This window comes from Camarhynchus parvulus, chromosome 25 (assembly GCF_901933205.1).
Source record: "Camarhynchus parvulus chromosome 25, STF_HiC, whole genome shotgun sequence".
In the NCBI taxonomy this organism is placed as follows: Eukaryota; Metazoa; Chordata; class Aves; order Passeriformes; family Thraupidae; genus Camarhynchus; species Camarhynchus parvulus.
In genome coordinates, this window is record NC_044595.1 from 897079 (window position 1) to 921696 (window position 24618).

Genomic DNA, 24618 nt, shown 5'->3' on the forward strand with positions numbered 1-24618 from the left:
GCCAAAAATGAAGAGAAATGGCAAAAAAATGAAGCGAAATGACCAAAAATGTGTTGGTTTAACAGTTATTTAATGGCTTGGGTCAGGGCTTGTGGTCTGGGTGTAGTGCAGCCCTCGGTGCTGATTTCCACCTCCTGCTTTAACTTTTATATGAAAATAAACCAAAAAAAGTTTTAAAAACGAGGCGAAAGGACCAACACCGCGTTGGTTTTAACCATTATTTAATGGGTGGGGTTGGAATCTGTGGCCTAGCCGTGGCAGCGCCTTTGACGGACGCTCAGCAGTGCAGTCGTGCCGCCAGATGCGCCTCCAGATGCGCTTCCAGATGTGCGTCCAACTGTGTCCTTGGGACTACATTTCCCAGCAGCCCGCGCGGCGCGCACCGGAAGCGGCCTCTCCCCCTCCATGCGGACTCAGTTTCCCAGCAGCCTTCGCGACGCGCACCGGAAGCGGCCTCTCCCCCTCCTCACGGACTCGGTTTCCCGGCAGCCCCCGCGGGTTAAGATGGCGGCGGGGAGCGGCCCCGGGGCTCGGGAGCTCTTTGCTGAGGGGCTGCTGCAGTTCCTGCGGCCCGCCGTGCGACAGCTCGACCGCCACGTCCACAGCGTCAGGTCCGGGCACCGAGAGCGGCCGCGGAGAGCGGCAGGCGGCGGGGCAGGGACGGGCCGGGAGCGGGGCGGGCCGGGCTGCAAGGCTGCGGGGCAGGGAGAGCCGGGGAGGGCAGTTCTGTGGGGCTGAAGAGATTTGGGGTACGTGAGGGCAGTTCTGAGGGGATGAAGGGATTTGGGGGTACATGAGGGCGAATTTTGGGGATGTAGGAGTACGTGAGGATGAGTTGTGGGGCTGAAGGGCTTTGGGGTTACATGAGGGCGAGTTTTGGGGCTGAAGGGCTTTAGGGAGTACATGAGGGCGAATTTTGGGGATGTAGGAGTACGTGAGGGCGAGTTTTGGCACTGAAAGTATTTGGGGTTACGTGAGGGCGAATTTTGGGGATGTACGGGTACGTGACGGTGAGTTTTGGGGCTGAAGGGCTTTAGGGGTACATGAGGGTGAGTTTTGGGGCTGAAGGGCTTTAGGGGTACATGAGGCGGGCAGTTCTTGGTGTTGGTGCCTGGGGGGTGCTGGGCATGCAGCTCCCATTTTTGGGGGGTGAACAGAGCTGGATTTGGGGTGTAAATCCAGATTTTTCCCCTTCCCCAGGGAGAGCCAGGTGGAGCTGCGGGAGCACATCGACAGCCTGGCCACAGGTGAGCCAAACCCAGGGTGGGGGTCACACCTGTCCCCTCCTCAGCCTGAGGGGGGCACGGGGGGCTCACCCAGACCCCTCCCCAGAGCTCTGCCGCATCAACGAGGACCAGAAAGTGGCTCTGGACCTCGACCCCTACGTGAAGAAGCTGCTGAACGCCCGGCGCCGCGTGGTGCTGGTCAACAACATCCTGCAGAACGCCCAGGTGAGGGGTGGGACAGGGAGATGGGGGTCCCAAGGTGCTGACAAGTGATTTTTATGATTTTTTTGTCCTGCCCAGGAGCGGCTGAGGAGGCTGAACCACAGCGTGGCCAAGGAGACGGTGAGGAGGAGAGCAATGCTGGAGGCTGGCGGCTACCAGGGCAAGTGAGCGGGTGACCAGGCAGGGGATGGAGCAGGAATTCCTGTTGATCCCAGCTCAGGAATTGAGGGGATGTCCCCCCATCACCTGCAGCTGAGGGACCTGGGACGCTCGGAGCCGTGATCCCGGATTTGGGGGCGCTGGAATAAAAGTGACTGAGAGTTTGTGATGATGCTCCCACGTCCCTGAGGGGCCTTGGGGACAACAGAGGCGCTGCCAAGGGGGTCTGGGCACCTCCAGGTTGGACTTGGACACCCCCAGGTGGAATTTGGGAAGCCCAGGTGGGGTCTGGGCACCTCCAGGTTGGACTTGGACACCCCCAGGTGGGGTTTGGGCTGCCCCAAGTGGGGTTTGGGCACCTCCAGGTTGGACTTGGACACCCCCAGGTGGGGTTTGGGAAGCCCAGGTGGGGTCTGGGCTGCCCCAAGTGGGGTTTGGGCACCTCCGGGTTGGGTTTGGAACACCCCAGGTGGAATTTGGGAGGCCCAGGTGGGGTTTGGGAGGCTCAGGTGGGGTTTGGGCACCTCCAGGTTGGACTTGGATACCCCCAGGTGGAATTTAGGAAGCTCAAGTGGGGTCTGGGCTGCTCCAAGTGGGATTTGGACACCGCCAGCTGGAATTTGGGAAGCCCAGGTGGGATTTGGGCTGCCCCAGGTTGGATTTTCGGTCACCTCCAGGTTGGATTTGGACACCCCCAGGTGAGGTTTGGGAAGTCCACGTGGGGTCTGGACACCCCCAGGTGGTTCCTTCATGTTCTGGATCCTTCTGCTGCTGCTCCACCTGCCTCACTCCCACCTGTCCCACACGGATCTGAACAAGCAGCACACGCTGGAAAGGGGGAACACTTTAATGTGCAACGTACAAAACAGGGACAGGGCACAGGGACACCCGGGCCGGTGTCCCCTCACCTGCTGCAGGTGCCACAGGTGTCACTCCTGCGTCTCCATGCTCTCCTCTTCCTCCCCTGCCGCCGGCTCCTCCTGGTTCTCCTCCTCTTCCTCCCCTTCCTTCTTCTCCGGAGGTTTCTCGTACGCCTTCTCCGACGGCGTCACGATCACCCCGTCCCACGTGGACATCTCAGAGGCCAGGTCTGCCCCAGGAGGTGACACTGGGCACCTTCTCAAGGTGACACCAGCGCCGTGCCCACCCTGAGATCCCCCCAAACCCCACTCACAGCTGGCGTCCCCCTCCTGGCCCAGGATTTTCCGGTATCCTCCGTGGGACAGGATGCGCACGAGGGTCTGGGCGGTGTAGCACACCATGTCCTGGCGATGGGAAGGGGTCAGTGTGGGGACAGGGACCCCCAAAAGAGTCCCCTGTCCTTTTGGGGACCCCTCCTCACCTGCTGCTCCAGCGTCATCACCGTGTGCACGCGGAAGTTGCCGCTCTCGCACGGATCCGTGATGCCGACGGAGCCGGGCAGGAAGAGCCCGGCCGCCAGGATCTGGAGGCAGCGCCTGCAGCGGGGAAAATCTGGGTTAAAAATGGATCCTTCCAGCAAAAACCAGCGCCGGGAAATCCCTGCTGGAGGAGCTGGGTTTATCTCCCGGTCAGCCCGTGAGGTTCCAGCGGTTTTGTCGGGAAAATGGAACCACAAAAGGAAAACACCAAAGCTGGATTTATCTCCCGGTCAGCCTGTGAGATTCCAATGGTTTTGTCAGGAAAAATGGAACCACAAAAGGAAAACACCACCAGGAAATCCTAGATGGATTTATCTCCCAGTCAGCCTTGTGAGATTCCAGTGGTTTTGTCAGGAAAATGGAGCCACAAAGGGAAAACACCAAAGCTGGATTTATCTCCCAGTCAGCCCATGAAATTCCAATGGTTTTGCCAGGAAAAATGGAATCACAAAGGGAAAACCCCCCCCCCACACATGGATTATCTCCCAGCAGCCTTGTAGTTGTGGTTTTGTCAGGTGGAGCGGAAACCAAAGCTGGATTTATCTCCCAGTCAGCCCAATGGGTTTATCAGCAAAAATGGTTTTCTCCCACAAGGGGAATTTCTGGAAAGGGAACACCACAGACCTGTAGGCGATGTTGAGGGCCAGGGGCTGCCGGGTGGGATTGTTCATCACGGCGTAGTGACCCTGGGGAGGAGAGGAGCGGGAATTAGGGCAGGAAGGACAGAGGAATCCCAGCTCCCCAGGAACAGGATCATCCCCACATCGGTGACCCCACCAGCAGGTCCAGGATCCAGGGCGTGAGCGGTTCAAAGCCGGGGAAGCGAATCCTCAGGTCCTTGAGCAGCCGGATCAGAACCTTCACCCTGGAGCAGAGGCACGAGGAGGCTCAGGCCCACACCAGGACTGCTCTCCATGTTCTTGGGAATGGGGGTCTGGATCCAGATGGCGGATCTGGATCCAAAAGGAAGATTTGGATCCAGAAGGACAATCTGGATCCAGAACCAGGATTGGGATCTAGAACCAGGATTATGATCTAGAACTAGGATTAGGATCCAGAAGGAGGATTTGGACCCAGAACAAGCATCTGGACCCAGAATGAGGATCTGAACCCAGATTGAGGATCTGGGCCCAGATTCAGACCCAGACTGAGGATCCAGACACAGATGGAGGATCTGGACCCAGATTGAGGATCCAGACCCAGACTGAGGATCTGCACCCAGACTGAGGATCCAGACCCAGATTCAGGACTCAGACCCAGATTGAGGATTCAGACCCGGAATGAGGATCTGGACCCAGAAGGAGGATATGGATCGAGAATGAAGGTCTCGATCCAGAAGGAGGATTCAGACCCAGACTGAGGATCTGAACCCAGATTCGGGATCCAGACCCAGACTGAGGATCTGTCCCCAGCCCCAGGATCCGTCCCCAGCCCCGTCCCTCACTCACGTGGACTGCGAGGCGTTCTCCTCGAACCACCGCGCGTGCCGGATGGCGGCCAGGGCGCTCTGCAGCACCTTGATGTCCACTGCAAGGAGCAGAAATTCCCAGTTTCCCCAGTCCCCCCGTGGCACCGTGGGTGCTCCGGGCAGGCAGCAGGGCCGGATACCCACGGTGCAGCTCCGGGTCCAGCTTGCGCAGGTTGGGCGGCACCGTGGTGATCAGGATCTTCACCGTGGCGTCGGCTGAGCTGATCTCAAAGCCGGTCTCGTTGGTCAGCATGGTCAGGACTGTGGGGAAAGAGCAGGAGTTGTGTCTGGAGGGATCAGGAATGTCCGTGGATCACAGCCAGGACCACTCCAGAATGCGGCCTTGTCACTGCAGGACGTGAAACAGCACGAGCGCACACAGCGCTGCTCTGAAGGGGAAGGAAAAAGGGAACTTTAATTTCTGACTCCAGAAAATAAATTCTGACGCCAAAATTTACCTGTCACAATGCCAAATTTTACCTGTCACAATGCCAAATTTTACCTGTCACAATGCCAAATTTTACCTGTCACAATCCCAAATTTTACCTGTCACAATGCCAAATTTTACCTGTTACAATCCCAAATTTTACCTGTCACAATGCCAAATTTTACCTGTCACAATGCCAAATTTTACCTCTTACAATGCCAAATTTTACCTGTCACAATGCCAAATTTTACCTGTCACAATGCCAAATTTTACCTGTCACAATCCCAAATTTTACCTCTATCAAATTTTACCTGTCACAATGCCAAATTTTACCTGTCACAATGCCAAATTTTACCTGTCACAATCCCAAATTTTACCGCTTACAATGCCAAATTTTACCTGTTACAATCCCAAATTTTACCTGTTACAATCCCAAAATTTACCTGTCACAATCCCAAATTTTACCTCTTACAATGCCAAATTTTACCTGTTACAATCCCAAATTTTACCTGTTAAAATCCCAAAATTTACCTGTGAAAATCTCAAAATTTACCTGTGACAATCCCAAATTTTACCTCTTACAATCCCAAAATTTACCTGTTACAATCCCAAATTTTACCTGCTAAAATCTCAAAATTTACCTGTTACAACCCCAAAATATTTGTAGTTTACCAACAGTCCATCAGATTCCTCCTCTTCCATAAAGGAATGCAAAACAATGAGTTTTTTACAGAAAGCATGTGAGGAAGTTCGTTGCAAGAACGTCAACATCAGAAGGCTTAAAAAATCTTAAAAAAATCTTTAAAAATCTTTAAAAATCTTAAAAAAATCTTTTAAAAAAATACTTAAAAATCTTAAAAAATCAGGGTGACACGGCCTCACCTTCGCTGGGGTCCTGCGCTCTCAGGCTCTCCACCACCTTGTTCCCCAAGGCTGCCACGGCTTCCACTGGGAAAAAGAGAAGGAAAAGGAGGAAGAGGAGGGTTGGAGGAAGGCCTGGCACCAGAGGTTGCTGTGATCCCGCCCTGGTGGCACTCACAGGTGGGCAGGATCTTCAGGATCACCACCAGGTCTGCCACGTTGTGCCCCGTCGTCATCGTGCCCTTCTTGTAGGAGCCCACCTGGCGAACCTCCTCGATTTGCTGGCGGAAAAACAACCCAAAAATCCCAGGAATTCAACCCAAAATCCACGTTTGTGGGCTCAGCATTGAGCCTTAACCCACCCTGTAGGAGCCCACCTGGAGAACCTCCTCGATTTGCTGACGGAAAAACCCAAAATCCCAAGAATTTAACCCACAAGCTGCATTTGGGGGCTCAGCATTGAGCCTTAACCCACCCTGGGTTCTTGTAGGAGCCCATTTGGCAAACCTCAATTTGCTAGTGGAAAAACAGCCCAAAATCCCAGGAATTCAACCCAAAATCCACGTTTGTGGGCTCAGCGCCTTAACCCACCCTGCAGGAGCCCACCTGGAGAACCCCCCAAATCCAAAATCCCAAGACCTCAACCCAATCCACATTTGGGGGCTCAGCTGGATCTCCCGTTCTTTAAGACCCACAAAAATCCCAGTTCTGTGGAAAGCCAAATCAACCCATATCTTGCATTTGAGGGGCTCAGCATTGAGCCTTCAACCCACTGTGGGTTCTTGAAGGAGCCCACCTGGAGAACCTCTTTGATTTCCTTGTGGAAAGACCCAAAATCCCAGGAATTCAACCCAAAATCCACATTTGTGGGCTCAGCATTGAGCCTTAACCCACCCTGTAGGAACCCTCCTGGCAAACCACCAGAAAAACCCAAAATCCCAGGAATTCAACCCAAAATCCACATTTGGGGGCTCAGCATTGAGCCTTAATCTCCCCCAAGTTCTTGTAAGAGCCCACCTGGAAAATCTCCTCGATTTGCTGGTGGAAAAACCCCAAAATCCCAGGAATTCAGCCCAAAATCCACGTTTTGGGGTCTCAGCATTGAGCCTTCACCCACCCTGGGCCAGGAGCATCTCCCGGCCCCACCACTCTGGGCCTCACCCTGGAGCTTTTTCCCCAAGCTCTGCACTCACCACCTCAAACGTTCCCGGTGCCACGATTAAATTGTCGATGACGTTGTTGATCTTGGTCACCAGGGACAGGATGGAAGCCTGCAAAGGAAAATTTGTTGATCTTGGTCACCAGTGACAGGATGGAAGCCTGCAAAGGAAAATCATCCAGGAACAATCCCATTTGCAGAGCACGAAATCCGCATTATCCCCCGCAGCGCTGATTGCAGACAACCAATTCATTTTTAGGCTATTCCTGAGGAAGTCTGGATCCCCCCAAAGGCCGAATGTCGAGGATTTGGGGGAGTTTTGGGCACGGCACCTGCTCGGCAGCGGTGGGAGCCAGGTCCTGGTTCCTCTTGAGCAGCGCCTCGCTGAACGCCGTCTCATCGGCAGCGGGCTTCACGCGGGGAAACGCCATCTCACACTGCAACAGGACACAATGGCAGCTGCAGCTCGCCCTCCCGGCTCCGGCAGCTGCCGCCCAGAGCGCTTCGGTGAGGTCAATAAAGAGTTTATGACGTTTAATCAAGAATTCCTTAAGTTTAGTAAAGAATTTCTGAAGTTTAATGTGGAATCTCTTAAATTAACTCGTTCGATCCCCGTGGTCTGCAGCCACAGCAGTGACCTGTCCAGAGGGGGTTATTAGGTGTAATAAAGATTTCATTAAGTTTCATAAAGAATTTAAAAAATTTATTTTAAAATTTATTAATTAAAAAATTCATTAATAAGAAAATAAAGAATCTATTAAATTCACTCGTTAAATCCCCGTGGTCTGCAGCCACAGCAGTGACCTGTCCAGAGGGGGTTATTAGGTTTAATAAAGATTTTATTAGGCTTAATAAATAACTTTAAAAATCTATTTTAAAATTCATTAATTAAAAAATTCATTAATAAGAAAATAAAGAATCTATTAAATTCACTCGTTCAATCCCCGTGGTCTGCAGCCACAGCAGTGACCTGTCCAGAGGGGTTTATTAAGTAGCCAAGAAGTATAAGTTAAATAAATATTTAAAATTTTTTTAAATTTTAATAAAATTATTATTTAAATTTTTTATTTTAAAAATGTATTTTTTTATTAAGAATTTATTAAATTACTGTTCAATCCCCGAAAAAAAAAAAAAAGTGGCCCCCCCCCAAACAAACCCTAGAATAGTTTATCAAAGAATTTATTAAGTTAAATAAATATTTTTAAAATGTATTTTTAAATGTATTAATTAAAAAATTATAATAAAATAAAGAATTTATAAATCTGTATCCCCATGTTGCACACACATACCTGTCAAGGGGTTATTTTTATTTATTTAAAAATTTATAAATAAATAAAATAAGAAAATTTATTAAATTAACTCGTTCATCCCCGTGGTCTGCAGCCCAGCAGTGTGTCCAGAGGGGTTTTTTTATAAGTGGTTCAGCCACAAGTAATTTATTAGGTTTTAAATTTTTTAATAAAGAATTTTAAAAAATTTATTTTTAAAATTAATTAAAAATTTACTAACTAAAAAATTTCTTAATAAGAAAATTTTTAAAAGTATTAAATTAATAAAGAATTTATTGAATTAACTCGTTAAATCCCCGTGGTCTGCAGCCATGGCAGTGACCTGTCCAGAGGGGGTTATCACATTTAATAAAGAATTTCTTAAATTAATTCGTTAAATCCCCATTGTCTGTAGGCCTTGGAGTGACCTGTCCAGAGGGGTTTATTAAATTTAATACAGAATTTATTAAGTTTAATACAGAATTTATAAAGTTTAATGGAATTCCCGGTAAACCCCGGTGCATTCCCGGTAAGCCCGCGGGCGTTACTCACGACGTAGAAGTCGAAGGGGATGTGGGGCACAAAGGGCCGGAACCTACGAGGGACAGAAAAGCCCAAAATCACTCCCGGAGCCCCGGCACCCCCCTCCCGCCCCTCTGGGACCGGCCCGGTGCTCCCGCGGCACCGGAGCCGCCCCGGGACTCGCCTGGAACCGAAGCGGCCGCCGCGGCCGCGGCCTCGATCGCCCCTGCGGGGAGAGAACGGGAGCGGCGCTCACCGGGGGCATCGAGCCCCGGGGCCGCTTCTCCTGTCCCGGTCCTGCCCCTCCCGGTGCTCCCCGGTCCTTTCCCGGTCCCTCCCGGTGCTCCCCGGTCCCTCCCCCGGTCCTTTCCCGGTCGCCTCCCCGGTGCTCCCCGGTCTCTTTAAGGATCCCCCCACCCCCGCTTTCGGTGCTGGTCTCCCCATCCCCGGTTGTTCGCCCCGCTCCCGCCGCTCTCTTCCCGTTCCCCACCCCGCCCCCGGTCTCTCCCCGGTCCCGCGGCCCCCCAGTGCCGGTCTCTCCCCGGTGCCCGTCCCCCCACGGTCCCCGTGGTCCCTCCCGGTCCCGGTTCTCCCTCCACTTTCCCCCTTCCTCCCCAATCGCGGTATCCCCCCGGTATCCCCGCAGTCCCGGTGTCCCCGGTCCCCACCTCATGTCGCCGCCGCCGCCGTTCCCGACAATGAAACGCCGCTCACAGACCCCGCAGCAACCCGCCCGCTCATTGGCCGCCGCTCTCCCTCATCCCGCCCCTGGCGGGCGCTTCTCCAGCAACCATTGGCGGAGCGGCGCGTCAATCAGAGCGGGAGGCGGCCAATGGCGGCGCGCACCGGGGTGGCCGCTGGAGGGGGCGCGGAGCTCATGAATGGAGCGCGCGCGCCGAGGGGATAAAGCGTGCGGCACGTTGCGACACGCGGCAGCAGAGTGGCGCAGCGGGAGCGTGCTGGGCCCATAACCCAGAGGTCGATGGATCGAAACCATCCTCTGCTAAAAGAACTTTTTCCTCCACGCGAGGTTTGTTTTGCTCGGTAATATTTATTTGCTACGTTGGCTTCTTAATGCTTTCCTGATGCTCGCCCAGACTTGTCCCGCCTGCTGGCGAGCCGGCAGCAGCATGGGGTTACCGGTGTCACGGGCGTCACCCCACCCGCATCCCCGGGAGTGCGGGTGCGCCGCGACCAGACCATTGCGCGCGTTCCCGCAACCAAGCGCGTCCCCTTGTGTGTGTCCCCCGAGCGCTGCCAGTGCCGCGCAACCCCCGAGCGGCACCTCCGGGGTCACCCCCCCACTGCCGTGGGGCTGCCGTGGGGCTCCGCGGGGCAGAACCTCCCACGGAGGCTGCGGGGCCAGAGGTGCCCGAGCCCCCCCGGGTCCCCCAGAAGGTCCCCCAGCCGCGCGAAGGCTGCGGAGCCGCGTGGGGACAGCGTGGGCTGCGTGGGTCGCGATGTCCCCGCACCCTAACGAGTTCCTCGGGTCTCAGCGCCCCACGCGTGACCTGGGCGGTGGCGACCGGTGACACCGGAGGGGGACAGATCCCGACACATTCCACGGGTGGGACCGTCCCCACCCCCCACCGGGCGGCCCCACCCGCCGCCCATCCCGCCTGGAATGCCGCGGGGGGGGGGAGGAGCGGGCAGGAAGGAGTTAATGATAACGGCCCTTTGTGTCACCAGTGGGGGGGGCGAGCCAGAGCTCAGCCCCGCCGCGGGGGGGTCGCGGACGCCACTCTCGGTCCGTGGGCGATGCTGGCGGTGCTGGCCCCGCTGCTGGCCCCGCTGCTGGCCCCGCTCCCGGTGGCCGCGGCGGCGGCGGCCCCGGTGCCGCTGACCCTCGCCGTGGTTCTGCCCCGCCGCAACCTCACCTACCCGTGGGCTTGGCCGCGCGTGGGTCCCGCCGTCAGCTTGGCCGCGGCCGCCGTCAATTCCCGGCGGGATCTGCTGCCCGGCTTCGCCCTGCGCTGGGTGTTCGGCGACAGCGAGGATCGCCACGGGGTCTGCTCCGAAATGGCCGCGCCGCTCGTGGCCGTGGACCTGTGGCTCGCCCATCGCCCCGCGGCCTTCCTAGGGCCGGGCTGCGTCTACTCGGCCGCTCCGGTGGCTCGGTTCACCGGGCACTGGCAGCTGCCGCTGGTCACGGCGGGGGCCGAGGCGCACGGCTTCGACGACAAGAGCGAGGAGTTCGGTTTGACCACCCGCGCCGGTCCCAGCCACCGCAAACTGGGCGAACTGGGAGTGCAGCTGCACCGGCGCTTCAACTGGACGCGGCGGGCGCTGCTCGTGTACTGGGACGAGCCGGCGGGGGACCGGCCCTACTATTTCGCCGCCGAGGGTCTGTACGTGCAGCTGCCCACCCTGCGCAACCTCACGGTCATGGACGTGGTGTTCCGAGGCGGCGGCAACTTCTCCTTCATCATCCAGGAGATCAAGGCGAAGGGGCGCAGTGAGTGCCGGGCAGCGGGGATGGGGCGGGCGGGGATGGGGCGGTGTGCGGCCCCGCTGGGGTGTGCCCGGTCCCACTGGGGTGTACGCGGCCCTATATAGGAGTGCACAGCCCTACACGGGTGTGCCCGGCCCCACTGGGGTGTGCCCGGCCCCATAGAGGAGTACAGAGCCCCATATAGGAGTGAACGGCCCCATATAGGACTGCCCGGCCCTACAAGGGAGTGCCCAGCCCCATAGAGGAGTACGGAGCCCCACATAGGAGTACACAGCCCCACAAGGGAGTGCGTAGCCCCACACAGAACTGCCCGGCCCCATACGGGAGTGCCCAGCCCCATTGGGCAGTGCTCAGCCCCATAGAGGAGTACACAGCCCTACAAGGGAGTGCCCAGCCCCACTGGGGTGTACACGGCCCCACACTGAACTGCCCAGCCCCATATGGGAGTGCCCAGCCCCACTGGGCAGTGCCCAGCCCCACACAGAGCTGCCCGGCCCCACGCCGGTGCCCGTGGCTGTGCCAGGCTTGGCACGCTATGCGCGGGGTGTTCATGGCCATACATGGCTGTGCCCAACTTTACAGGGGTGTTCAGAGCCGGCCCCGGCTGTGCCCGGCTGTGCCCGGCTGTGCCCGGCCTCACGGGGGGGTTGTGGGTGTTCACGGGGGGCTGACACAGCTGTACGGGGGTGTTTCCAGCTGTGCCCAGCTGTGCCCAGCTGTGCCCGGCCTCACGGGGGGTGTCAGGGGTGTTTGTGGGTGTTCACGGGTGGCACGCACGGCTGTGCCCGGTTTCACGGGGGGATCTCGTGGTTATTCACGGCTGTGCCGAGCTTTCCGTGGGCAGACAGGGCTGTGCTGAGCTCTGCACGGGCGTTTCGTGGGTGTGCACGGCTGGGCACGGCTGTACATGGCTGTTCATGGCTGTTCGTGGCTGTTCGTGGTTATTCGTGGTTGTTTATGGTTGTTCATGCCTGTTCATGCCTGTACACAGCTGTTCATGCCTGTTTGTGGTTATTCGTGGTTGTTCATGGCTGTTCATGCCTGTTCATGCCTGTTTGTGGTTGTTCGTGGCTGTTCATGGTTATTCGTGGTTGTTCATGGTTGTTCATGGCTGTTTATGCCTGTACACAGTTGTTCATGGCTGTTCGTGGTTGTTCATGCCTGTTTGTGGTTGCTCACGGTTGTTCATGCCTGTTCCTGGTTGTTTCTGGCTGTTCATGGTTATTTGTGGTTGTTCATGGCTGTTCGTGGTTATCCGTGGTTGTTTATGGTTGTTCATGCCTGTTCATGCCTGTACACAGTTGTTCATGGCTGTTCGTGGTTGTTTATGGTTGTTCGTGGTTGTTCACGGTTGTTCATGGCTGTTCATGCCTGTACACAGTTGTTCATGGTTGTTCATGCCTGTTCCTGGTTGTTCCTGGCTGTTCATGCCTGTACATGCTTGTTCATGGCTGTTCATGGTTGTCCATGGTTGTTGATGCCTGTACACAGTTGTTCATGGTAGCACGTGGTTGTTCATGCTTGTACATGGCTGTTCATGCCTGTCCGTGGTTGTTCATGGCTTTTCATGGCTGTACACCGTTGTTCACAGTTGTTCACGGTTGTCCATGGCTGTTCATGGCTGTTCATGGCTGTACACGGCTGTTCATTGTTGTTCATGGTTGTTCCTGGTTGTTCATGCCTGTCCGTGGCTGTTCATGGTTGTTTATGGTCTTTGTATGGTTGTTTATGGTTTTTCATGGTTGTTTATGGTTTTTCATGGTTTTTTATGGTTTTTTATGGTTTTTTACAGTTGTTTATGGTTGTTCATGGTTGTTCCTGGTTGTTCATGCCTGTCCGTGGCTGTTCATGGTTTTTTATGTTTTTTATTGGTTGTTTACGGTTGTTTACGGTTGTTCATGGTTGTTCATGGTTGTTCATGCCTGTCCGTGGCTGTTCATGGTTTTTTCTGGCTTTTTTATGGTTGTTTACGGTTGTTTACGGTTGTTCATGGTTGTTCATGGTTGTTTATGGTTGTTCATGGTTGTTTATGGTTGTTCATGGTTGTTTATGGTTTTTCATGGTTGTTCATGGTTGTTCATGGTTGTTCATGCCTGTCCGTGGCTGTTCATGGTTGTTTATGGTTGTTCATGGTTGTTCATGGTTGTTCATGGTTGTTCATGGCTGTCCACGCCTGCCCGCAGCCGTCACCCCCTACCCTCATCTCCCCCCCCCCGCGCTGCCCCTGCCCCACCCTGACCCTCGGCACCCCCCGGACCCCTCCCCACCCACCCCGTGTCCCCCCCGAGTCCCCGGGCGTTGTCACCAGCCCCGGGAGCACCGGGAGCACCGGGAGCACCGGGAGCCCGGGGCTGGTCGGTGGGGGCTCAGCCTCGGGGGTGAATTTCGGGTCCCCGGGGGTGGGCACGGCCGGAGGGGCCCCCGGGGTCACGGAGTCGCCGGGAATCCATCAGGGCCGCGGGGAGGAGGAAACGGAGTCGGGAAAACAGGAAACCGGCACCGGGGCTGGCGCCCGGGGCAGCGCCGGGCAGGGCACGGGGAGGGGGCGGCAGCGGGGTCGGGACCCCCCGCCGGGGGCACCGAAACCGCACGGAACGGCCCGGGGGGCACCGGGAGTGGGGCTGGGGTCTGCGGGGTCTCGGGGCTGTGTCACAAAATAACCCCTGGGATTGGGGCTGGGGTCTCCAGGGGTGTCCCAGGGGTGTTGGGGATCTTGGGTTCCTGTCACACAATAACCTGGGACCCTCAGGATTTGGGGCTGGGGGCTCCAGGAATGTCACAGGGGTGTTGGGGGTCTCCCAGACATTTTGGGGGTCTCGGGGCTGTGTCACACAGCAACCAGGGACCCCCGGGATTGGGGATGGGGTCTGTGGGGGTCTCGGAGCTGTGTCCCCCAATAACCAGGGACCCCCAGGATTTGGGGCTGGGGTCTCCAGGGGTCTCCCAGAGGTTTTGGGGGTCTCGGGGCTGTGTCACCCTGGGATGTGGGGTGAGGATCTCGGGGCTGTCCCCCCTCCAAGGACCGCGTCACAGCGATCAGAGACCCCCAGGATTGGGGCTGGGGTCTCGGGGCCGTGTCCCCCAATAACCCGGGAGCCCGGGGGTGTGGGGCGGGGGTCCCGGCGCTGTCCCCCCTCAATCCCCCCGCGTGTCCCCTCCTCTCCGCAGTCGTGTACGTGTGCTGCGCCCCGGACACGCTGCGGGCGCTGCTGCTGCAGGCGGAGCGCGCGGGGCTCACGGGCGGCGATTTCGCCTTTTTCTACATCGACACGTTCGGGGCGAGCCTGCAGGGCCGCGGCTTCCCCGAGCCCCGGCGGCCCTGGCACCGCGGGGACAGCAACGATGCCCGCGCCCGCCGCGCCTTCCAGGTGAGCGGGGACACCGACAGGGACAGGTGAGCGGGGTGGGCACGGGGGCAGGGACAGATGGGCAGGGAAATGCCCGGGTGGGCACAGGACACGGTCAGGTGGGCACAGGACACGGTCATGTGGACTCGGGGAAATGCCCAGGTGGGCAGGGACATGGACAGGTGGGCAAGGGTGGGCAGGGGGCACGGCCAGGTGGGCAAAGAGACACCCAGGTAGGCACGGGGACAAAGACAAGTGGGCAGGGAAACGCCCAGGTGGGCACGGGGACACAGCCAGGTGGGCAGGGGGTGCATCCAGGTGGGCACTGATGGCCTCAGGTGGGCATGGAGACATGGCCAGGTAGGCACGGAGACACCCCCAGGTAGGCACGGGGGCACGGACAGGTGGGCAGGGAAATGCCCAGGTGGGCACAGACACATCCAGGTGGGCACTGCCTGCCCAGGCGGGCAGGGACAGGTCCAGGTGAGCAGGGAAACACCCACGCAGGCACAGGGACACAGCAAGGTGGGCACAGCCCAGGTGGGCACGGGGACACCCCCAGGTGGGCACGGCACCTGCAGGTGGGTGGGGACAGGTCCAGGTGGGCACAGATGTCCTCGGGTGGGCACGGCCTGCCCAGGTGTGGCCAGCCCTGAGCCCCGTCCCTGTCCCCCCAGGCCGTGACCATCATCACGTACGCGGAGCCGCAGAACGCCGAGTACCGCCCGTTCCTGCAGCGGCTGCAGCGCGAGGCCCGAGAGCGCTTCAACAGCTCCCTGCAGGACGGGCTGGTGAGACACGGGACACCGGGGACACGGAGGGGACACCGGGGGGACAGGGGGACAGGGAGAGCTTCAACAGCTCCCTGCAGGACGGGCTGGTGAGGGGACACCGGGAGGGGACACCAGGGACACCGGGGGACAAGGAGGACACGGGAGCAGCTGTGGGGGGGCACAGGGTGGAGCTGGAGACAGTGGGACAAAGGGACACAGGGACACCAGGAGGGGACACCAGGACACTGAGAGGGGACACCGGGACACCAGGACACCACACCGAGCTGGAGCTGCCAGGGGACACGGGATGGGGACAGGGACCCCCGGCTGTGCCCTGTCCCCCCAAGCTGTTCCCAGATGAATGAATTTGGTGTCCCCAGACGAATTTGGTGTCCCCAGATGACTTTGGTGTCCCCAGACGAATTAATTCCGTGTTCCCAGATGAATTTCATCGCCGCCGCCTTCCACGATGGGGTGCTGCTCTACGCCCAGGCGCTCAACGAGACCCTGGAGCGCGGCGGCTCCGTCAGCGACGCCTCGGCCATCACCCGCCAGATGTGGAACCGAACCTTCTACGGTGAGACCCGGCCCGACCTGACCCGCCCCGGACCCTCCCGGACCCTCCTTGTCCCCTCCTTGTCCCCTCCTTGTTCCCTCCTTGTCCCCTCCCATCCCCATCCTGTCCTTGTCCCCACCCCGTCCCCCTCCCGGCCTGGTGTCACCTCCCAGTCCCACCCCATCCCCACTCCCAGGTGAGATTTTGGGGTTCAGACCCCCCCTCTGAGCCCCCCAGCCCCTCACGCCCCCTCCCCAGGTGTCACCGGCTTCCTGAAGATCGACGAGCAGGGCGACCGCGAGAGCGACTACTCCCTGTGGGACATGGACCCCGAGCTGGGCGAATTCCAGGTGAGCCCCCGGACCCGAGGGGGGGTCCCGACCTGGGGAGGGGTCTGGGGGCTTCCCCCCACCCATTCCTCCCCCCCCCAAAGATCGTGGCCACCTACAACGGCACCACCAAGGAGATCCAGATGGTTCCGGGCAGGGATTTCCACTGGCCGGGGAACTCGGTGCCGCCCGATGTCCCTCCCTGCGGCTTCGAGGGCACCGACCCGCGGTGCCGCAAAGGTGAGGGGGGGTCCGAGCCCTGAGACCCCCGCCCGACCCCCAAATGGGGTCCTGACCGCCCTCTCTGTCCCCGCAGCCTCGCTGTCCACGCTGGAGGTGCTGTCGCTCGTGGTCAGCCTGATGCTCATGGCCATCACCGTCACCTCCTTCTTCATCTGCAGGTCTGGGCAGGGGGCTGGGGGTGTGGGGAGGGGGCTGGGGGTGTGGGGAGGGGTCTCACAGAGCCCCCCCCGCTGCAGGAAGCTGCAGCTGGAGAAGGAGCTGGCGGCAGAGCTGTGGAGGGTGCGCTGGGAGGATCTGCAGATGAGCAGCCTGGAGAAACATCTGAGGAGCGCCGGCAGCAAACTGACCCTGTCCCTGGTGGGGAACGGGGAAACAGGGACCGGGACTGGGGGAACCGGGGCAGCAAACTGACCCTGTCCCTGGTGGGGAACGGGAATGGGGAACGGGGGAACCGGGGCAACAAACTGACCCTGTCCCTGGTGGGGAATGGGGAAACAGGGACCGGGACCGGGGGGAGCAAACTGACCCTGTCCCTGGTGGGGAACGGGAATGGGGAACGGGGGAACCGGGGCAGCAAACTGACCCTGTCCCTGGTGGGGAATGGGGAAACAGGGACCGGGACTGGGGGAACCAGGGCAACAAACTGACCCTATTCTTGGTGGGGAACGGGAATGGGAACCGGGGGGAGCAGGAGGAGCGGGGGCACCGGGGGGACCAGGGGCAGAACGGGGACCAGGGTCACCTCACAGCCCCACTGCCCTGGGACCGGGGATTTAGGGGTCCGGGGTCACCCCACAACCCCAGGACTGGGGATTTTGGGGTCGGGGACCAGGGATTTTGGGGTCGGGGCCCCCCACATCCCCTCCGGGGCTCTCGGCACCGGAGGCTCGGGGCTGGTTCCCGTTCTCACCGCCCACCCCCGGCACAGAGAGGCTCCAACTACGGCTCGCTGCTCACGGCCGAGGGGCAGCTCCAGGTGTACGCCAAGACCGCCTACTACAAGGTAAGGGCGGGGGAGGACAGCACCGGGGACCCCTCCCCACTGTGTCCCCGCCCCGGTGTCACCGCCCCGGTGTCCCCGCCCCGGTGTCACCGCCCCCGCTGTCCCCGCAGGGTAACCTGGTGGCCGTGAAGCACGTGAACCGCAAACGCATCGAGCTGACCCGCAAGGTGCTGTTCGAGCTGAAACACGTACGTGAAAACCGGGCGGTGACACCGGCGGTGACAGCGGGGAATGGCACCGGGCACGGAGGGAGGGGACACGGCGGGACCGCCCCGCCCACCCCTCCCCGGTGCCCCCGGTAGATGCGGGACGTGCAGAACGAGCACCTGACGCGGTTCATCGGGGCCTGCACCGACCCGCCCAACATCTGCATCCTGACCGAGTACTGCCCGCGGGGCAGCCTGCAGGTACCGGCACCGCACCGGGAGGGCACCGGGATGGGACCGGGAGGGCACCGGGAGCCTGTGGGGATGCACTGGAACCGGCACCGGGAGCCTGTGGGGATGCACCGCACCGGGAGGGCACCGGGATGGGACCGGGAGGGCACCGGGAGCCTGCGGGGATGCATGGGGGACCAGAACCGGGATGGCACCCGGAGCCCCGTCCCGGTCCCGCCCCTCACCCCCCGTGTCCCCAGGACATCCTGGAGAACGAGAGCATCACCCTGGACTGGATGTTCCGCTACTCCCTCACCAACGACATCGTCAAGGTGCCGGTGATGGTACCGGGGGGTTCCCCAACCCACAAGGGATCCCCCATCCCACAGGGATCCCCCATCCCTTAGAAATCCCTCATTGCACAGGGGTCCCCATCCCATAGGGATCCCCATCCCACAGGCATCCCCATCCCATAGAATCCCCCACCCCAGAGGAGCCCCCTATTCCACAGAGAGTCCCCATCCCATAGGAATCCTCCGTCCTACAGGGGTCCCCCATCCCCATGGGAATCGCCCATCCCACAGAAACCCCTATCCCACAGGAATCCCCCGTCCCAAAGGGGTCCCCATCCCATAGAAATCCCATATCTCTCCCGCACCCCACAGGGATCCCCCACCCTACAGGAATTCTCCATCCCATGGACATCCCCCATCCCACAGAAATCCCATATCCCACAGAAATCCCATATCCCACAGAAATCCCCACATCTCTCCCCGATCCCCCGTGGGGCTCCGGCCGTGCCCGATGTCCCCGTGCCCCCCTTAGGGGATGCAGTTCCTGCACAACGGGGTCATCGTGTCCCATGGCAACCTCAAGTCCTCCAACTGCGTGGTGGACTCGCGCTTCGTGCTCAAGATCACCGACTACGGCCTGGAGAGCTTCCGCGCGGCGCCCGACGGCGACGGCGACACGCACGCGCTCTTCGCCAGTGAGGCCCCCGCAGCGTCCCCCCCAAAAAGTGTCCCCAAGGTGTCCCCTGGGCTGCCCTGACGGGGTCCCCGGTGCCGCAGAGAAGCTGTGGACGGCGCCGGAGCTGCTGCGCATGGAGGAGCCGCCGGCGCGGGGCACGCAGAAGGGCGACGTCTACAGCTTCGGCATCATCCTGCAGGAGATCGCGCTGCGCTGCGGCGTCTTCTACGTGGAGGGCGTGGAGCTCAGCCCCAAAGGTCAGCGGGGACGCGGGAGGGGGTGGCCGCAGAGGACGGTGGGGTCTGGAGGTGCTCGTGGGTGGTTGGAAGCGTTGGTGGGTTCTTGGGTGATCCCTTGATCCATTCTTGGATGTTTTGGTAGGTGGAACCTACCAAATGGGTTCTTAGATCATCCATTGATGGGTTGGAACCATTGAAGGGTTCTTGGAGGATCCATTGATCCATTCTTGGATGTGTTGGAAGCGTTGATGGGTTCTTGGGTGATCTGTTGATCCATTCTTTGATCATCCTTTGATCCATTCTTGGATGTTTTGATGGGTGGTCGGAACCATTGATGGGTTCTTGGGTGATCCATTGATCCATTCTTGGGTGTTGTGATGGGTTCCTGGATGATCCATTGATGGGCTGGAACCATTGATGGGCTCTTGGGTGATCCATTGATCCATTCTTGGATGTGCTGGTGGGTTTTTGGATGATCCATTCTTGGGTGCATTGGTGGGTGCTTGGAACTGTTGATGGGTTCTTGGATGATCCATTTTTGGATGTGTTCATGGGCGGTTGGAACCACTGATGGTTCTTGGGTGATCCATTGATCCATTCTTGGATGTGCTGGTGGGTGGTTGGACCCACAGATGAGTTCTTGGACCTGCTGCTGAGTTACTGGACTGGCCAATGGGTTGTTGGACCCACGGATGGGATTTTGAACCCACGGATGGATTTTTGAACCCATGGATGGGTTCTTGGACCTTTTCTGATGACTTCCTGGACCCGTGGATGGGTTGTTGGACTCATCAATGGATGGTTGCACCTGTTGATGGGTTCTTGGACCTTCTGATGAGTTACTGGACTGGCCAATGGGTTTTTGGACCCAGGGATGGGTTCCTGGACCCTCAGATGGGTTCCTGGACCCACGGATGAGTTCTTGGACCCTCAGATGGGTTCTTGGGCCTACAGATGGGTTTTTGGACCCAGGGATGGGTTCTTGGACCCTCAGATGTGTTCCTGGACCCATGGATGAGTTCTTGGACCTTCTGATGAGTTATTGGACTGGCCAATGGGTTTTTGGGCCCATGGATGAGTTCTTGGACCTTCTGATGGGTTCTTGGGCCCACAGATGGGTTCCTGGACCCCCGTTTGGGTTCCTGGACCCTCTGGTGAGCCCCGGTGGGTGACGGGTGCCCGTCCCCGCAGAGATCATCGAGCGGGTGAAGAGCGGCGAGCGGCCAAGCTTCCGGCCCTCGGCCAACGTCGGGTGCCACCAGGAGGAGCTGGGGCAGCTGATGCAGCACTGCTGGGCCGAGGACGTCCTGGAGCGCCCCGACTTCAACCAGATCAAGGTCCAGCTCCGCAAGTTCAACAGGTGCCACCGTGGACCCCCACCCGCGGGCCGGGGTGACATCCAGAGAGGGTCCCTGGGTGGGTGGTGACACCAAGGAAGGGTCCCCAGATGAGGGGTGGCCTCCAGAGAGGATTTTGGGGTGGGAGGTGAGCTCCAAAAGGGGTCCATGGGTGGGAGATGACCCTCAAAAAGGGTCTGTGGGTGGGAGGTGACCTCCTAAAATGGTCCATGGGTGGGAGATGACCCTCAAAAAGGGTCTGTGGGTGGGAGGTGACCCCCAAAAAGGGTCTGTGGGTGGGACGTGACCTCCTAAAATGGTCTGTGGGTGGGAGGTGACCTCCAAAAAGAGTCCCCAGGTGGGACATGACCCCCAAAGAGGGTCCATGAGTGGGAGGTGACCCCTGAAAAGGGTCCCCAGGTGGGAGGTGACCCCCAAAAAGGGTCTGTGGGCAGGAGGTGACCCCCAAAAAGGGTCCCCGTGTGTGAGGTGACCCCGTCCCGCAGGGAGAGCAGCACCAACATCCTGGACAACCTGCTGTCCCGCATGGAGCAGTACGCCAACAACCTGGAGGAGCTGGTGGAGGAGCGCACCCAGGCCTACCTGGAGGAGAAGCGCAAGGCCGAGGCTCTGCTCTACCAGATCCTGCCCCAGTGAGCTCCGGAGGGCCCTGGGGGGCACCTGGGGGGCACCTGGGGGTGGTGCCCGCCCTGACCCACCCTGCTGTCCCCCAGCTCGGTGGCGGAGCAGCTCAAGAGGGGGGAGACGGTGCAGGCGGAGGCGTTCGACAGCGTCACCATCTACTTCAGCGACATTGTGGGCTTCACGGCGCTCTCGGCACAGAGCACCCCCATGCAGGTGGTGACGCTGCTCAACGACCTCTACACCTGCTTCGACGCCATCATCGACAACCTCGACGTCTACAAGGTGAGGGGGACGCCTGGGGGACACCCTGGAGACACCTTGAGGACAGTTAGGGACAGGTAGGGATGTGTTGGACATGCTCAACGACTTCAACGCCATCATCGACAACTTCGGCGTCTACAAGGTGAGGGGAACACCTGGGGGCACCTTGGGGACATTTAGGGACAGGTAGGGACACAAAGAGATGTGTTGGACATGCTCAATGACCTCTACACCGACTTTGATGCTATCATCGACAACTTTGACATCTACAAGGTGAGGGGGACACCTGGGGGACACCTTGGGACACCTTAGGGACATTTAGGGACAGGTAGGGATGTGTTGGACATGCTCAATGACTTCAATGCCATCATCGACAACTTCGATGTCTACAAGGTGAGGGAGACACCTTGGGGATGCCCTGGGGACATTTAGGGACAGGTGGGGACATTTAGGGACAGGTAGGGACACAATCAGGGAATTCCAGGATCACAAAGTCCCAGAAACACAAAATCCCAGAAGCCAGGAGTTCCAGAGCTCCAGTTTCATGTAATTCTAGTATTCCAGAATCCAAATACTCCCTTCCCAGGCCGTTCCCTGTGGAATTCCTGGAATTCCTGTTGTTGTCCCGCAAGTCCCGTTGTTGTCCCGCGGGGCGTTCCCTGCGGAATTCCCAGTGCCGTTCCCTCCCCTTCCCCGTGGAATTCCCGGTGCCCGTATCCCATCCCCTGTCCCGCGGAATTCCGGTGCCGTTCCCCCCGCAGAGAATCCCTGGGCGTTCCCTGTTCCCTGTGGAATTCCCGGTGCCGTTCCCTCCGTTCCCCGCGGAATTCCTGGCACTGTTCCCTCCCATTCCCCGCGGAATTCCCGGCGCCGTTCCCTGCGGAATTCCCGGTATTCCCGGCGCCGTCCCGCCGCAGGTGGAGACCATCGGCGACGCGTACATGGTGGTGTCGGGGCTGCCGGTGCGCAACGGGAAGCTGCACGCGCGGGAGGTGGCGCGGATGGCGCTGGCGCTGCTGGACGCCGTGCGCTCCTTCCGCATCCGGCACCGGCCCCGGGAGCGGCTGGAGCTGCGCATCGGCATCCACACCGGTGGGGAACAACGGGAACGGGGAAAACGGGGAATGGGAATGGGAAATGGGGATGGGCATCGGCATCCACACCGGTGGGGAAAACGGGAATGGGAATGGGAACGGGAATGGGAATGGGAAATGGGAAATGGCATCCACACTGGTGGGGAAATGGAACGGAACGGAATGGGAATGGGAATGGGAACGGGAAACGGGGAAAACGGGAACGGGAATGGGGAACGGGGAATGGGAATGGGAATGGGAACAGGAATGGGCATTGGCATCCACACCGGTGGGGAACAACGGGAACGGGGAAAACGGGAATGGGAATGGGAACGGGAATGGGCATCGGCATCCACACCGGTGGGGAAAATGGGAATGGGAATGGGACTGGGAAATGGGAAATGGCATCCACACCGGTGGGGAAAACAGGAATGGGAATGGGGGAATGGGAACGGGAAATGGGGGAATGGGAATGGGGATGGGCGTCGGCATCCACACCAGTGGGGAAAACGGGAATGGGAATGGGAACGGGGAATGGGAACAGGAAATGGGAAATGGCATCCACACTGGTGGGGAAACGGGAACGGGAACGGGAATGGGAATGGGAATGGGAAATGGGAACGGGAAATGGGAAATGGGGATGGGCATCGGCATCCACACCGGTGGGGAAAATGGGATTGGGAATGGGAAATGGGAAATGGAGAATGGGCATTGGCATCCACACCGGTGGGAACGGGATGGAAAAATGGGAATGGAATGGGAAATGGGAAAGGGAAATGGGAAGGGCCATCGGCCGTGTGTCCCCAGGCCCCGTGTGCGCGGGCGTGGTGGGGCTGAAGATGCCGCGGTACTGCCTGTTCGGGGACACCGTGAACACCGCGTCACGCATGGAGTCCAACGGGGAGGGTGAGCGGGGGGCACCTGGGGACACCTGGGGACACCTGGGGACACCTTTGGGGACACCTGGGGACAGCCTGAGGACATGGGGACACCCTGGCAAATGCGGGGAATCCCTGGGGACACCCTGGGGACACCCTGGGGACACCTTTGGGGGACATCTTTGGGACACCTTGGGGTCACCCTGGGGACACCTGGAAACACTGTGGGGCCACTGGGGGGACACCATGGGGACAGCCTGGGGACACCGTGGGGAAACCTTGGGGACACCTGGGGACACTGTGGGGACACCCTGGGGACACTTTGGGGTGCCACCCCCCCCAGCCCTGAAGATCCACATCTCGGGGGTCACCAAGGCCGTGCTGGAGGAGTTCGGCGGCTTCGAGCTGGAGCTGAGGGGGGACGTGGAGATGAAGGTGAGAACTGAACCCCAAAAACTGCCCCAATATCCCCCAAAACTGCCCTGAGACCCCCAAAACTGCCCTGAGACCCCCCTACAACTGCCCCAACCCCAAACCGCCCCAAACCCCCGCAAGTGCCACCCCAATGGGGAACCCCCTGCACCCCAAAACCCCAGGTACCCCAAATCCCCCCCCAAACCCCCAAATCCCAGGGTACCCCAAATCCCCACCAAACCCCGGGGCACCCCCAATCCCCCCTCACCCCAAACTCTGGGATTCCCCCTTATCTCCCCCAAATCCTGGGGTCCCCCCAACCTCCCCCCCACACCCCAAACTCTGGGATACCCCCAAATACCCCCCTGCACCCCAAAACCCGTGATACCCCAAAATCCCCTCCAAACCCCCAAACCTCTGCATCCCCCCAATCCCCTCCAACCCCCGGGTCCCCCAAACCCCCCCAAACTCGGGGATCCCCCCAAACTCCCCCCACCCCCAGGGTACCCCCAAACTCCAGGGTCCTCCCAAACCCTCCCTGCACCTCAAAACCCAAATCCCCAAATCCTCCCCCAAAACCCTGGGATTCCCCCAATCTCCCCCTTCACCCCAACCCCCGGGGTCCCCCCAAACCCTCCCAAACTCGGGGTTCCCCCCAAACCCCCCCAGGGCAAGGGCAAGCTCAGGACCTACTGGCTGCTGGGGGAGCGCGGGGGCAGCAGCACGCGGGGGTGACCCCAAAATCCGCACCGGGACCACGGAACGGGGGCTGGGGGCACCCCCGGAGCCCTGCACCCCCCCAGGGGGCACCGGGGGGGTCCCCCCAACACCGGGGGGGTCCCCGGGGGGGGCATTTTTGCAATAAAGCTGCTGTGGATGCACCCGGGGGTCTCCGTGGGGGGGGCTCGGGGATTCGGGACTGATGGGGGGTCCCGGGAGGTTTTGGGGGTCCTGGGGGGTCCCGGAGGTTCCCGAGGAGTTCCCGGGGGGTTCCCGGTGGGTTCCGGGGT

General features: G+C 59.4%; 3 protein-coding genes and 1 non-coding gene across 6 annotated transcripts; 3 read left to right on the forward strand and 1 right to left on the reverse strand.

Moving 5' to 3' along the window:
- Positions 1-479: 479 nt before the first annotated feature.
- Positions 480-1770, forward strand: SNAPIN (SNAP associated protein). Its single transcript, XM_030965416.1, has 4 exons — positions 480-611; positions 1201-1247; positions 1333-1451; positions 1527-1770. Exons 1-4 carry the CDS (start codon positions 505-507, stop codon positions 1614-1616), a joined length of 363 nt encoding a protein of 120 aa, XP_030821276.1. The 5' UTR covers positions 480-504; the 3' UTR covers positions 1617-1770.
- A 666-nt stretch (positions 1771-2436) lies between these two features.
- ILF2 (interleukin enhancer binding factor 2) lies at positions 2437-9454 on the reverse strand. The gene is made up of 14 exons (XM_030965411.1): positions 9381-9454; positions 8897-8938; positions 8743-8785; positions 7255-7359; positions 6957-7034; positions 5942-6044; positions 5785-5850; positions 4620-4736; positions 4456-4534; positions 3785-3872; positions 3632-3693; positions 2950-3064; positions 2782-2872; positions 2437-2697 (listed from the first exon to the last, which is right to left on the reverse strand). Exons 1-14 carry the CDS (start codon positions 9383-9385, stop codon positions 2537-2539), a joined length of 1155 nt encoding a protein of 384 aa, XP_030821271.1. The 5' UTR covers positions 9386-9454; the 3' UTR covers positions 2437-2536.
- Positions 9455-9646: 192 nt separating this feature from the next.
- Positions 9647-9718, forward strand: TRNAM-CAU. The gene has a single exon. It is a non-coding gene; the product is annotated as a tRNA-Met (tRNA).
- A 731-nt stretch (positions 9719-10449) lies between these two features.
- Positions 10450-24435, forward strand: NPR1 (natriuretic peptide receptor 1). Of its 3 annotated transcripts, XM_030965406.1 has the most exons (21): positions 10450-11167; positions 14333-14532; positions 15189-15302; positions 15726-15861; positions 16099-16190; positions 16274-16409; positions 16486-16570; positions 16649-16769; positions 17341-17415; positions 17526-17603; positions 17718-17822; positions 18053-18124; positions 18618-18780; positions 18863-19018; positions 20192-20360; positions 20844-20990; positions 21072-21264; positions 22161-22335; positions 23124-23222; positions 23538-23629; positions 24278-24435. In XM_030965406.1, exons 1-21 carry the CDS (start codon positions 10471-10473, stop codon positions 24341-24343), a joined length of 3171 nt encoding a protein of 1056 aa, XP_030821266.1. In that variant the 5' UTR covers positions 10450-10470; the 3' UTR covers positions 24344-24435. The 3 variants fall into 3 exon arrangements, with proteins under 3 accessions (XP_030821266.1, XP_030821267.1, XP_030821268.1); XM_030965407.1 differs by lacking the exon at positions 23124-23222; XM_030965408.1 differs by lacking the exons at positions 22161-22335; positions 23124-23222; positions 23538-23629; positions 24278-24435 and having other exon boundaries at positions 18868-19018; positions 21072-21559.
- The last annotated feature ends 183 nt before the right edge of the window (positions 24436-24618 follow it).